Consider the following 15057-nt stretch of genomic DNA (forward strand, 5'->3'; position numbering starts at 1 on the left):
ATGTAAGTATTACGCTGACATACACTGTAATAATGGTTTGTAGTCTGATTGTTTTCACATCAGGACACCATTCAAACAAATAGATGGATAAACATTAAAACTGTACAAGTGTTCTTTTTTTATGAAAATGTGGCATAAATACTCTAGATGAGTCGTCCTTCTAGCACACCTCTGGTTCAAATCTGACACTTCACGATCGGGACAGATTTTGCCCAATCGTTTGGAATTAATTAAAGGACTTAATTTAACCCATGATACTTTCATCCGTAAAATACGCAAAATGCACCAGGATAGGAGACACCCTGCCTATTTGCGAGTTTATTAAAATGTGTACATCTTTAAAAAAAATAAGCAAGAATGGCATAAAAATAGCGAACATCACATAACAATGTTAATCAAATTTGTTAATTTGTAAGTATTAAATATAATGAGAGCATATACATTTTTCTACACTAATCCGTAATTAAGTGCTAAGATCTGATAGTTCTGTGGACATAGGGTTCGAAACCTCAGTGTTTGCCGGACTGTGGCCATTGTGCGTCACTTCCGTCGATAGGTTTGCCACACTGACGTATTCGTCCTCAAACTCACTCACACCTCGACACACTTTGAATGTGAGCAGCCTCCTGAACGCCATTCTGAACCCCCTGTTAAAGTTGTAATAGAGAAAGGGATTGAGCATGGAGTTGAGATACCCTAGCCACAAGGCCACTGTCCAGGGGATGTACGGAATTGTGTAGCCAATCATTGGATCAATGATATTGAGGATGAAAAACGGAAACCAGCACACACAGAAACATCCCATAATGATCGAGATCGTTTTCGCAGCTTTTGTCTCCCGTTTCAATTTCCCGGTGTGATGCTTGTGCAAGTTAAGTTCTAAACTACGGATATGTTTTGCTTGTTTTTCTGCTGCTATATATATTCTTACGTTGCACACAATCATAAAAATAGTCGGGAGGTAAAACGCTATGGTAGAACATACAACGGCGAAAGCGGTGTTCACCATGAAACTACAAGTCGAATCATCCGGAAACATACAATGGTACAAATCTTCGATTCCAAACAGGTTCCATTCGTTCATTATTGGAACAAATGATATCAAAATGGGCGTGAACCAACAGCATACGACCATGCCAGCGATCACTGAATTGTTAAGTCGTTCATGGAGAAATGGACGACAAATGGCAAGGTATCTGTCGATGGCGAGACATGACAGATGTATGATGGATGTCGTTGTAAACATAACGTCTAAACTCGTCGATACCAGACAAAGTGTGTGACCAAGCGCCCATGACTTATTACTAAGCTGTTGATATACTCCGAACGGCATCACCGACAGTGCCACCATGCAGTCGGCAAGCGCTAGAGACACCACGAACACATTTGTGATGGTGCGCAAGCGTTTATGCGTGAACACAGCTACTATCACAAGCGTGTTTCCGAAAAACGTAAGCACAGGAAATAACGTCAGAATTAGACCGAGCACAGCCCGAACTTCCACCGAATAGAATGGCGGGGGACCCTGTTTGCCCTCCAATAGGACAGAACAGTTCACTTCCGGCGTTGTATTTAGCATTCCTTGAAAAACATCAAACGCACACTGGTCAGTGGTCTATTCTACTTTGACACGGGTTTGATGATCGTTACATGCAACTGTTCTTTGTTAGCATTGTTTTTCATTTCATAACTGGAACTTCTTTCGTTGTTGTAGAACTTCCGGTCCATTCAGTAGTAGTTTTACCTCCTTTAATGGAAATCCTGTGATGGGCACACACAAACAAGGCCGATACTCACTACTGCTTTCCTTCTGGTGTCCAGATATCACAGCAATGTCTGTATTTCATCTGAGAGCGTCTGAAAAATTAGACATTCCATGATTAACAATGATATTAATACTAAACACATATATAATCAGATGCTAGTTTCTTATTACAGCATTTCCTTTTCCATCTAGATGTGAAAGGTCAGACGCCTGTAGGTTGAATAACCTTTGATATCTGGTCGGTTATTATTATGTAATTTATATAAAAGATCTGGAGAATTCTTCCAGTTGAATGGTACAAGTAATAAACTCTCATTATACTGACAGGAATTAATAAAATTTGTGACAGATTTCTTAATTACAATGTTAATACAAGTGTATCTGTAAGGTAATCATGATTAACTGTCTCTATCTCGTATTCTAGCACTTGATTTAAATTAAGATCTTGTTTCTGTCGTCCCGTTTTGTCTATCAGACAGCCTTACCTTCCCATGATAACACCCTAGTTATGCCCCCTGTCCTAACATGTCGTCTTTACATCAACTTTTGTAACATGTATCCTCCAGTCTTAGGTTCCTGCCTTAGTGTTTGAAACCCTCAACTTAAACCGTTTAGTGTCACCTGTCACCTGATCGTATTCGTCAAACTTGATGCGTGTTTTAGAATCCTGTCATCAAACTCGCGTCTTTGTCGTCCAATCTTAAAATTCTGAAGGCTTTGCTTAGTTTTAACAACCTTTCGATCCAATCTCAACCCTAGTTTAGTCATAAATGCCTTTTACTGACATCTTATTCTACAGTTGGCCTAGTCTTAACCACATTTGATTAACCTCCTATCTTAGCATCAGCTTAGTTTTATCAACCTTTGCTTATCTCATGAATTAACCCCAGTCTAGTCATAGCCATATTTCACGAAATTCCTTTCTTTACCGAAATATAGTCCTAACAATCTTTTAATAACCTTCTATCTTAACATCAACTTAGTCTCAATAACATTTTATTAACCCTTTGTCTTAACATCAGTTTAGTCTCAACAACCTTTTATTAACCCTCTGTCTTAAAATCAACTTAGTCTCAATAACAATTTATCAACCCCTTGTCTTAACATCAGTTTAGTCTCAACAACCTTTTATTAACCCTCTGTCTTAACATCAGCTTAGTCTTAACAACCTTTTATTAACCCTCTGTCTTAACATCAGCTCAGTCTTAACAACTTTTTATTAACCCCCTGTCTTAACATCAGCTTAGTCTTAACAACCTTTTATTAACCCTCTGTCTTAACATCAGCTTAGTCTTAACAACTTTTTATTGACCCCTTGTCTTAACATCAGCTTGGTCTTAATAACCTTTTATTGACCCCCTGCCTTAACCTCAGCCTGGTCTTAATAACCTTTAATAACCTTCAATCTTGTTTTAAGTCTAGTCTCTTAGTCACATTTCAGTAATTTCCTAATCTTAACCTCGGCCTAATAATTACAACATTTACAGTCTTTCTTACCCTCCTAACTTCCTAACTGTTTTCTCCTGTTACATAAAGCCATACTTTCACCTGTCTGATGCACGCATAGCGTTTCTGTCTTAACCCACTAGTTTAACATCTGTAAAAGCTATTGCCTTGATATTACATCTCCCTGTTTCACTTTCTTACCTTAACTTCTATTCTTCAAACGTCTTATTTGTTTGGATTTTACTTTAAGATAAATGAATAAACGTCTACAACGCCATTATTTTTAATCTCGTTTCCAGCCTGGTTTATTACACGGCCAATCACAACTCCAGATCTTGTGTTATATATCTATATTCACTGTAAAACTTCAAACTTGCTTCTCTAATCTTACTTAGTGTCTTATTGTCCTATATCTTAACTCTCCCGTCCAAATGTCTTGTCTTAAAATGTCCGCCTTAACCGCTACAATAACCTTTTATATTAGCAATCACACAGTCACACTGTAACACAATGCTGGTTTTAATTTTAAATAGTTTAAACCACCTTGTGATAACAAAGGTAGAGGTAATCATTATGGGCAGAGTGTGACACGTTTACATTCAAATGGTGTATCATTTAGTATAAAAGTTTAAACATAACGGATTTTTGTCGGATTTAACCACGGGCAATGTAATTTACATCAAAATAAATTTCGTCTTATCGTTTTCATATCCACCAAACCCCAGGCATCGCCTCTGTGCATACATATTAATGAAATTAATCAAAACAATCTGGTGTGTGAGGAACACAGCTGTTTGCCTAGTCAAGGGGGTCCATGGATTTCCATAGGTCGCTCTCCGTTTATCATGCTCTCTAAAGACAGAAAAAACCTCCCGCTTTTCATTGTACTTAAAAGTTACAACTCACACACAAGCATGTATGTCAACAATCTGTGTTTGGTTGTTAACAGCCACGATCATTTTGAGGCGCGGAGCTGGTGACTACATTACCGAACAACATACGGGAAGCCAATACCATGACATTCCAAACAAATTGGGGTTAAGTGTCTTGCCCAAGAACACGACCATTACAGACCAAGACAGTCCGCATCTCAACTTGTTTAGAAAGAGATAACGCTGCTAGTAGGAAACAAATCTTCGATCATCTACCTGTTATTTATCTATATATTGCTGTCCCTATTATGGGCAGGACTACGGGTAATGGAAGGTGACTAATGATTAAAAAAAAAGCTCCTCAGTCATTACGAGTGACATCATTAATCATCGTATTTTTAACCCATTCCAACTCAATATACAGAGTTCAGAGCAATGTTAGTGATTACTACCGGGGCACATACAGGAAGTAATGATCTATCTACATTTTACGGCAGCTAAGCCTCAGAAGATTCTGTGAAATTCCCATAACCACATATTCTTACCAAATGTTTACATGTTTATGAGAACTATAAAATATAAGACAGATTTCCTTTGAAGAGTTTCCAAAGTAAGATACGCGAACAAAAAGTATATGTATACATGTAAATCAATTAACAGGCTTCACTAAGAGGATGGCATTTTCTTAATTATAACGATCAGTCAGACACACGAAACGCCGGTTAATGAGAATTAGCGGTGCTACACGAAAAACGATTCAATCATGCGTGAATTTAAAGTCAAGATAAAATTGAAATGCTTTACAAAATACACTATGCCGTTAACATTCTAACATATGTATTTAGTTTCTTACAGAATTTAAAGTATATATGTGATAAAGGGGAGCCGAGAACTGGCTCTCTCTCTCTCTCTCTCTCTCTCTCTCTCTCTCTCTCTCTACAAAAAACCATGAGTTAAAAGATAGAAGAAGCAATATCAATTATTATAAGCTACTGACCATCAGTGCCTTATACACAGACAAAAGATGCTTCTAGCGTTTTTCCATCATTGCTCCATTAAATGGAATACAAGAAAAGAGAGGTGAAGGTCGCCATTCCGTTTTCGGAGCCACGCCTACAAGTACGCTGTAACACGTCCTCTGATAATGAGATATTTCTTAAATGTTAAACTTTAAGCTTTATTGCATAAAATATAAAATATTGCAAATAAAATCTGACACTAAGTTAAGTAATTCAACAAAAAAGCAACTATGGTTCGACAACAGTTAAACAATTATTGTAGACAATCTCGGGTATCTAATGTTAATCGGAAAAGTTAACAAACTCAGTGAATAACGTCGGTCGTTAGTTTGCGACGAAACACTATTTTCTTACAAATTCGATCAGTGACCAGTAAGTCGCATCAGATGATGGCAAACCCTCTCTGTGGTCTGCTGATAGTTGAATACGCCAGCTGACAGGCTGTGCGGGAGTGCTTAGCTACGGTGCACAACCATGTGTCATTAATGTGAGAAGTAATGCAGGCGATGAAGGCCAATGGGGATGATACGATATCTAAATAAAAACAACATTTATACAGATTCTTACAGCGTTATATGCCACAGTTGGCATGATATGATGTAGTCCCACATGTGATCTAAACTAAAACAAAGAAACATGTTATAAGTCCTGTCATTTTATCAAGAGAGTATCGTATCGACGTCGGTGTCAAAAGCAAGAGTAAAAAACAGCGACTTAAGTACATCTATGGAATTGAAAATTACATTTTGGCCCGATTTTATTTTCAACGATGAAGTTCAAACATTCTTGAATAAAAATACTTATAAGATATTAAAGATATTAATCCATTCCCTTTAAATGTAACATTTCGTAGCCAACAGGACTATATTTTAGAGCGTGCCGTATCAGATGGTTTCTGTAAGATGTCGCTGGTATGTCTCACAGATGAAAATCGAATGGAATGAAAGAAAACATTAATTACACTCAAAGAAGTCAAAGTGACATCGTTCAGGATACCGGATAAATACTGTTGATTGATATAAAATACAACATTTCACCATCTTTGAAATTGAGGTGTCGAAAATTTAAACACTAGACATTCTGTTGACGGTAGCTATCATGGTCTTGGAGATCCTGGGGTGGGCTAGTCATCACAGTCAGGGGAGGCAGGGGCGGTGAAAAGGAACAGAGAAACAAAGACATGCATTCATTACGTAACCATGTGATCTCAAACAGCGTGACGTTACGGTAAAACTCTACACGTGATGTATAGTTGTATTTCCACCCCCTGACGTCTGCAATTGTATGTCATACATATTAAAATGTATAAAACCAAAGAATAAATAGTGACATACATTGTGGTCCATTTCTTCTTCGATATTCACAATATCATTGGTTAATTAATCTGTGGTCATATAAACCAATTTGTTAACATTGAACATAGATTAAAATGATAATTGATTCGTACGAGACACGTTCTATTTTATACTATTTTCTTATACTTGTCTGTTTTACTTCCTTATCGCCCGCCTGAAGATTTCTAGATAACGCATAATACACATATCACGCTAGATAATCACCGTTAGATCTAAAAATGAGTTACTAATGTAATAACGATCAGCCTAAATGGAGGTTGTGGAAGATGAAAGGAGACGATATGCTTAGCAAGACAAATGAAAACGTTACGCTGGATCTCTGTATCGCCCTCACACATCACAGAAGTGTTCTCTTCAGCAACTGATTGGCATCCAAGGACGAAGCTATATATAAAGTGACATAGCAGATTGGCAAAAATTCCAACGTGCTAAAATCACGCAAACTTGTCGAGGAAATGTGAGAGTAAATCTAAATAAAATCATAGCGTTCCACTATATCGTCCTGATTGACGTATTCAATATTCGAAGAATAATGAAATAATACCGTGATGTGTCGAAGAAAGACAAGATTAAAAAAAATACAAGTTCACATAAAATTTGCCATACAGATTTTTGCGCATCTTAATCACAAGTCATTTGATATCAGTATCATAGAGACTGCGTTTTAGATAGAACTGAAATATGTGTGTGACAAGTGATCCTTGAAACGAAAAGTGAAAAATAATTGCAGATTATTGTCTTTATAGACGTACAGGCGATCATGACGTCATCAACATTGTGACGTATTACGTCATGACGAGCCTCACTCTGAGACTATTCGGGCCGTCGTCTTGAATTCAAACGTTCCAGTCCGGAGATGATGACTATCACACGAAGTTCAAACAAAACATTTTGACGAACCAATCATCATTACAATGTAGTGGTGATCACGTAAGAATGATCTCAAAACCATCCACATTGTTGTTTTGTGTCACCGGTCAGCGGACACATTCCATTTTTGGTTTTATCCATTTATTTATTATCATAACACCTGAAGAGCGTTGGTTCTGTATGTAACACGTAAATGCACCGTTGACAGTCATGCACAACTCGTTATTTTTTTTTTAAATTGCACAACAATATAGTGTTTTGTATTAGATACAATAATTAGTTCAAAAATTTGTGAACGATGTCTTTTATGTGTCATTTTGTGATCGCTGTCATATTTTAAGCAAACCTAAAAAAGAAAAAGAAAATTAACTCTGTGTTTGTTCCCTTACGTTTGCGACTACTTTCAATTTAAGCTAGTTCAGCAAACGAGAATTAAATAACAAATTTTCATTTGTCAGATTTTTCATACGAAATATAAGGTCATTTATCTGTTTATGTAGAAAAGGGAAAAATAATAAATTTACGTTTGTTTTTCTCTAACGAACTTGAATGCGAAAATCTCTAGAAACATCTTTGAAATGTTTTGATTAATTTTCATGCATGGTTCATTTGAAGGATACAGTTATATGTTACCTTTATCCTTTCCCTGTTCTTGGAACGTAGCCTCTATTTGTGGGCGCCGCCATTTTCAGTCAGTTTGAAATCAATGGTATGTTTACGCCACCTAGCGGTAAGCATTTTCAACGTCAACGTTTTGGCGTCAAAACTGACCATGTGACAACCGTCATCTAAAATATCATTCGACAAATCATTGCGTCGATTTTCCTCGTTGCATAAATTTTGTATTTCAACAAAAAAAAACTTCAATCAACTGATACGTATATTGAACTATTAGTCTTATATTTTAATTGTTTATATTTGTAAAGAATAGAATGATTATCTAATAAAAACATCATAAACCTTTTATAAGCAACGAAATAAAAATCCAAAGCAAATTTTGTTTTTGTCTCCGCTTTTTTTTGTTCACATGACATACAGGTTTTGACAGTACCGACGTGTTTGTTGTGTGTACGATCGCTTCAGAAACAACCCATCGGGTAGGTGTATGATATGGCAAGATGAACATTTTTTGTTGTTGTTGATCCTCGAAGAAAATTACTGACTGATACCTCAATAGACATACAAGTAACTTCAATGCAAAATGATTTTTTAATAACACTATGGAAGAAGATCCCATTTTAATAACTTAAAGACAGACTTTCTAATTATCGACCTAACGTTTAGCTTCAACAGGATCGCCATACCCTGTATATAGTGTAGCCTATACCTTTAGATTATATTGTGATAATCAAGTTCCACTAAGTTGTGTACCAAACAGACGTGGTCGAAATCATCGATATATTGTGTTGATTTCACAACAGTTGCCGGGCAAATCATCGCTGAGCAAATTTATTTCTTATCCCTGTTATTTTATTTCACATCGAATAATTCGCTACAGGGCATCATTTACGATAAAACCACAAGGTCTGAAAAAGCGCCCTTAGCGATGTAAAATATCAATAATGTGTGTTAAGCTCTCTGCTGAAGGCATTAAAAGTTTCATTTTTTATTCCACACAGACATATAAATGAATAAAGAAATACAACTAAGAATTTGCTATGAAACATATCCCTGACTTTAAACGTATGAGACCTAACCGCACAAAATTAATATGAAAGATAAATATAGATTTTTTATAACGACTCGCTATGTGATAGAGCCAGTTGCATATTGTACATAGAATTGAACTTTCTGCAAGAGCTGTAATGAACTTCCGTTAACCAATGAACGACCCTAGAGTGTTTATATCCGGAACTCATCTTGGTCAGACTACTTGTTAATCATCAGTGACCTTGAAAGATACTTGACACCGTACTCACTCTCAACAGTCTTCAATCGAACACACATTAAATTCAACTGTTCCCCTCTATGTTCAGACCTGGTAAAATCTGATCAGTCTAAATGTTAAAGAAAACGATAAAGGATTCAACCAAGTTCTGTGAAGAAATGACACACGCTGACATAAATATATACTTTTAAACGGGCCTCGTGAAGAGTAAAATAGATACCAACAGATGAGATGAAGCGGATCTCTAGTCTCCTGGTGGGTTGATGTAATCACATCTTTGGATTCCCGCAGCTGATTGGGAGATGATCGATTTTTGATGTATAATTCATCTATAAGTCACCCCTCCTAAGCTATATACACACACTGACGAATATTTAACTGATAATGAATGCTCGCCTGTTTCCTTTGAAGTCACAGTTTGTAGTAATTCCAAATCTCTTTACAACAAGGCGTTGTGAATGAAATCATGTTATAGTTTTATTTTTCTGTATAGAATTCAATTGATATTCTTTAATTTAGTTGATGACCAACTTAATGTATAAGAAATATGTTGTATTTAGTGACTATGTTTTGGTAATTAAAACCAACTTCAGTGGAATCTAATTTCCCAAAGCTGTAAAGACTACGAAACATCGATCTGTAGGGACACCATAAAACTGCTGGAAGCTGTACCGCGTGTAGCATCGTTAGAACATTCATTAAATCCAAGGTTGCTTAACAGAATATTCAAGCAAAGTACCTTCCTTACGCAGTCGGAAAACATCCCCCGTTTTTTGTTTTACACGAAACAGTTTCGTCTCCCATCTTATTAATCAGAATAAAATTCATCTAGCTTCGATATTGCATATTTATCAACAATTTTATACAAAGAGCGAAAATACCATGAGTAAATAAATGTCAAAGAGCTCGACCAGAAATACATCCGCGTATTTAGTACGTACCTAACTGAAATTCGAAAAGTCCCGGTCCAACAAATGTAATTGTGTTAAGGTATTTTTATAGTGCTCAGTATTACTAAAGCTACGTTCCTAACATTGCATCGTCGAAATTCCTTATTATACTGACAATGAAGGATAAAGTGCCAGTTATTTACCGCTTATCTCCATGATTCCTTTCACTATGCTTATCTTTTTGCTTACCGTGTGTTGATACATTAAAATTCCAAACTCAGAAACATTATCCCCTCTCTTCGGACGTCCGGTTTTTGTTGGCGTATAAAGTGTACACAGTTTCCAAGAAATTATACATCCAAAGTTGACACTGTAATAGAATCAAAATTTGTCATCAATCATGAATATGTTCTGCGATCCCAAGTGATTTATAACACTAACGAGTCAGTGAAGTTACGCTTTGTTATATTACAATAATAAAACATCATTCACGAGTACTAAGGCGAGCGGAATGATTCAAGTGACGTCAGAAGTATATTTCCACTCCCTTGTAGACGAGAGTTATCGAACACGCTTTTCATTTCAGGTATCCATAATCTTCTCTTTTTAGAAGTCCAATAGGAGTGCTGTTTGGCTTTTTGTATACATTGGTTACCTATCACAACCACTATGTTATGATTAACCGGTATCGAACGCGCCAAATGACGATCAAAACGAATGCACCTGTATACTCCACAATATCATTTTTGTATTGTCATATCTTGGAACAGTTTTCATGTAGAAGACTTGTCGCTCCTAATGCTGGTATAATCACGCTGTATATATTTATAGGTCGAATTTCCGTTCTGTCCCACACAAGTATAACAGCCTCACGTGCGTTACCCAGCGTCTCCCAAACAGAAATGGAGAAACTAGTCTTTTTTACAACATATATATTCTACCCCAAGTCTCTGTAGCCCGTGGGGGCTCCACATGGGGTATTGTAGTTAGCACAAATATCATAAGTAGTTATGCTGCAATTGTCAGTAAAAATTAGCTCCCCTAACGACCTCCTGCCAGCGTGTTATGTTAACGCATTGGTATTTTTGTCATGTATAGAATGGGGGATTCGAGGCACGCCGGGACTTGTGGGGAAAAACTCCAGTTAGACAATGCTACCAGGCAGTACTCATGTAACATCAGCGTATTGTATCCATGGAAATTCTCAACATCCAACAACAACTCGTTATATATGTATCTCTGGTAAACTCATACATCTACGGTAAGACGACTCCCCAAAACTTGTCTAGAGCATATGGAATATTGTGTTTGGATCCTGTGTGTAGTCCCGGTCTCGTAACATAGTTAATACTTAGGTAATTCCTCAGAGATGATACTGGTCGGTTCTTAGTGTTGAAAGTAGAGTTCCTTTTGGTAAAACGATTTTCAGTATTTTTATGTACACCGAGTCTAATCGTGTTGCCAAACGCGCAGCAAAGTGTTTCTAACGTGCACATAACTGCTGCAATAAAACTCCATCAGAAACAAAAATGGCCCTGCTTTTTTTTCCCTCTCTCTCTCTTTCAGAAAAAAGAGTATTCTCTGTTCATAACCATATCGTAGCTTGTCACAACGTGATGAACACACAAGTGCGGAATCCCATGGATTGTACGCCAGTCAAATGATACACTAATACACACTACCACACTCTATCGTGTGAAAAATGCAGCGTGCTACAACTCTTGATAGTCTGCAGGGTTTAGTTCAGATATCATATAAGCAATAGAAACACTTATGATACAAGTAACGGACTCTAATATACTTGCCTTTTGAAATTTAAGATCTACTTCCACTTTCCCAATAAACGTTTCACAAGACTTGTCAAGCGGGAATGTGCATTTATATGAAACAGTGTGATCCTTGATTAACGGATCGATCTGTAACGATCTTAGTGGTTCACGTGCCCGTCAGGGAACCAGAATTGTTTATGTCAGTACCACTAGGGGGGCCATCACGCTCACAACGGACAACGGTATTGAGAAATAAAATCTAATTTAGCACTAAAGAATAACATTACATTTCTGTTAATGTTGACCGCTACAACAATTATAAATATATAATACGTGTTATATGTATGTACACAATATACAGGAGACAAACATGAGTAGGTAATAAATAAGTAATTAATTCCGTAAAATACGTCACGTTTTGTAAATTTGAATACGTTTTCAAGGAGAAATAATATTTGGACAATGAGTGACTGATCAAACATTATTTGTTTGTCGTCTAAATTGCTACTTGACAATGGGAAATCTTCCTACGGGACAATGGAACAGCAGAAAATGTATCGAATCTCCTTACCGAACAATGGAGCAGCGCTTAATGTATCACCTTCCAGAACGGTGAAATGTCAAGTTGTATGTAGAAACGCACGAGTGCAAATAAACGATTTAAAGGGTCATTGTGACAAATTACCCGTACAACACAGGTCGATGTTTTGATTACAATCGACACTTCTTTGACAATCAGTTCTGTATCTCGGACATAGCTCATTGACATCGTCATGTGAAATAAACAAAATCTCTATGGTATTCGGACCTCTCGAATATAAAAATAATCTCTGAAGTATTTCGATTTCTGTACAATAAACAAGATGCCTTAAGAATTCTGATCTCTGTTAAATGAAATGAACAAAAGCACTCTACCATTGTGATCTCTGTAAAAAATTCCATCTACAGATTTGTGTTTAGAAAATGGTTAGGAGATTCTTGTTATAAAATAGATAAAGGAAAAACGATATTGTCATTTACAGGATATCTTAATATTATGATAGAGGACCACATATTAAGTCCATGAATCAAATGACAAGTCTCTCTTTCACCAACACAAGTACTTATTATCCAAAATATATTCCACTTTGGGAGTGTATTCCACTTTGGGAGGGGGGGGGGATGGTTGTCGATTGTGACAATTCTCCGTGACGCGGGTTTCTCTTAATTATCCTGACATGATCTACACAACACTGTTACGACGCATTGTGACCATGGTCTTTGATCCCTGATTCAGACAATAACTAGAGTATGTTCCGTACTAATAGCTTGGCTTTCTCCCAACCATTTTAGGTGTTTTACAACGAAGGACAGACGGACGGACGACACATCTAGCGAGTTACAGATACAGAGTACACACTTAATAGCTCTGATCTGATATCAACACCTCTAGCTAGTAATGTACCAGTAGTTCATTTATAACATGTATAAGGACGTCTGGACAGACGAGTAGCATGGTTACATAAAACCTACGGATCTTTACCAGGCGTTTGATAATCTTTATATATGTATAACAAATTTAGATAAAGCAACGTACACATTGTTAGACAAAGCATATGAAAAATATCAAAACAAAGAAATGTAATAATTTGTCTTTTACAGGTCAACAGCTCCATAAAATGTTGATTTCATGTTAAAACAATCCTTACATTTGACATTTACAAGCGTCCTGTTGACTCCGTTATATATAGCTTGTTTTTATGTTGATTACAAGTGCTATATGAAAAAGTGTTAAACATTTATTTTTAACTCATTGAAATATCCAGTCGCTTTGAAATATAATACCTGCGTGTCACGTTTCATTCGGATAGCTTCACGCACGCACACATGGACTTAAAGTTCTTTTGAAATCATTCTTTACTGAAAGTTATGAACTTTATTGAACGCCATAAGCGTTTTGATATTTATTTTGATCGAATTTTGTCTTCAGCCCTTGCAAAGTTTCAAACGATGGTCCTTAGAATCACTGACGAGACCTAGAAGGACGAAACGGCTGTATAATGTATCATCACTGACGAGAACTTGAAGGTCGAAACGGCTGTATGATGTATCATCACTGACGAGATCTAGAAGAACGAAACGCCTGTATGATGTAGCATCACAGACGAGAACTAGAAGGACGAAACGGTTGTATAATATTGTAAGATTTGCCATTTGGCTCTATGGTTTCTAATTCTAATTTGTATCAAGAGATGTCTTTTGTTCAAGCTTTAAGTGTAACGGTTTTTTATCATATAAGTATTACAATGCAGGTCCCCATATGGTGACGTGGATGGCTGATGACTGGTTGAGTTGCTGGTTGGTTGACTCTGTCGACTTGGTTGGTTGACAGGATTTTCGTCTCTGCGACTCCTCCTGTGTCTGGGTATCGTCTCACCGACGGACGGATTGTTTATATAAACGGACGGGTGTAAACAGGGACATTGCAAGTGAAAAAAAGCAAGGGAAATATCAAGATCCAAAGTGTTGCAATGAGGACAGCGCCTTTATCTAGATATCTTCAATGTCCTCTTGGTAGATAAACCATCCGATTCTCCAAGTGGATCACTTTTAATAATGAGGCAGTAGAATGCAACGTCCCTATTCTCTTCGGTGGCTCCTAAATAGAAGACATCAGAGAAGTTCTGTCCGTCCTGCTGACTTGTCCCATAAGTATTGCCTCTCCCGACATGTAGTAAATATACAGTAATGATAAGATTACATCTGATCTTGGTCAATAATCGGTAAAGTCCTATTACTTTTATCTCATTCCACATCTGTTTAAATCATGGTACAACTTAACCTTGTGTTCTTGTCTTTACCCATTGCACAATGCTGTTTTCATCTGTATATATGTAGATAGCGATTTAAGTAAACTACTTCAGCGTGTAATATGCTGTTCAATTCTATAATATGTTACATTATGACCCATGAAATATGTTCCATATTTACTTTCATGTATAATATCTTACAGAACTATTTTTCTATAAGGTGTTTAGTATTCTGAGCTCAATTTGTTTATTTGAATTTTAAGCGTGCAGTTATGTACATTATTGTACTTCTGTGCCATTATATGACATAAACAATCTGTTTTTGTTTAGGACTAACGACTGCCGCCCTATGTTATCATTTGCGTAAGTGTGTTATAACTTACACAGACCCGTA

General features: G+C 36.7%; 1 protein-coding gene across 2 annotated transcripts in view; it reads right to left on the reverse strand.

Annotated features, from left to right (window-relative positions):
* Window positions 1-255: 255 nt before the first annotated feature.
* Window positions 256-15057, reverse strand: part of LOC132558642 (5-hydroxytryptamine receptor 4-like) — a 91265-nt gene continuing 76463 nt past the window's right edge. The window contains exons 1-2 of one of the 2 annotated variants that reach the window (XM_060223237.1): window positions 10355-11730; window positions 256-1857 (exon numbers count right to left, since the gene is read on the reverse strand). In XM_060223237.1, coding sequence (XP_060079220.1) covers window positions 464-1579 — 1116 coding nt within the window. In that variant the 5' untranslated portion in view covers window positions 1580-1857; window positions 10355-11730 and the 3' untranslated portion in view covers window positions 256-463. Of the gene's footprint in view, window positions 1858-10354; window positions 11731-15057 lie in introns of those variants that run through there. The other variant, XM_060223238.1, reaches the window with a different exon arrangement.

Source organism: Ylistrum balloti, unplaced genomic scaffold (genome assembly GCF_031769215.1).
Source record: "Ylistrum balloti isolate Yb309-2 unplaced genomic scaffold, AGI_CSIRO_Ybal_v1 Utg370806, whole genome shotgun sequence".
Lineage (NCBI taxonomy): Eukaryota > Metazoa > Mollusca > Bivalvia > Pectinida > Pectinidae > Ylistrum > Ylistrum balloti.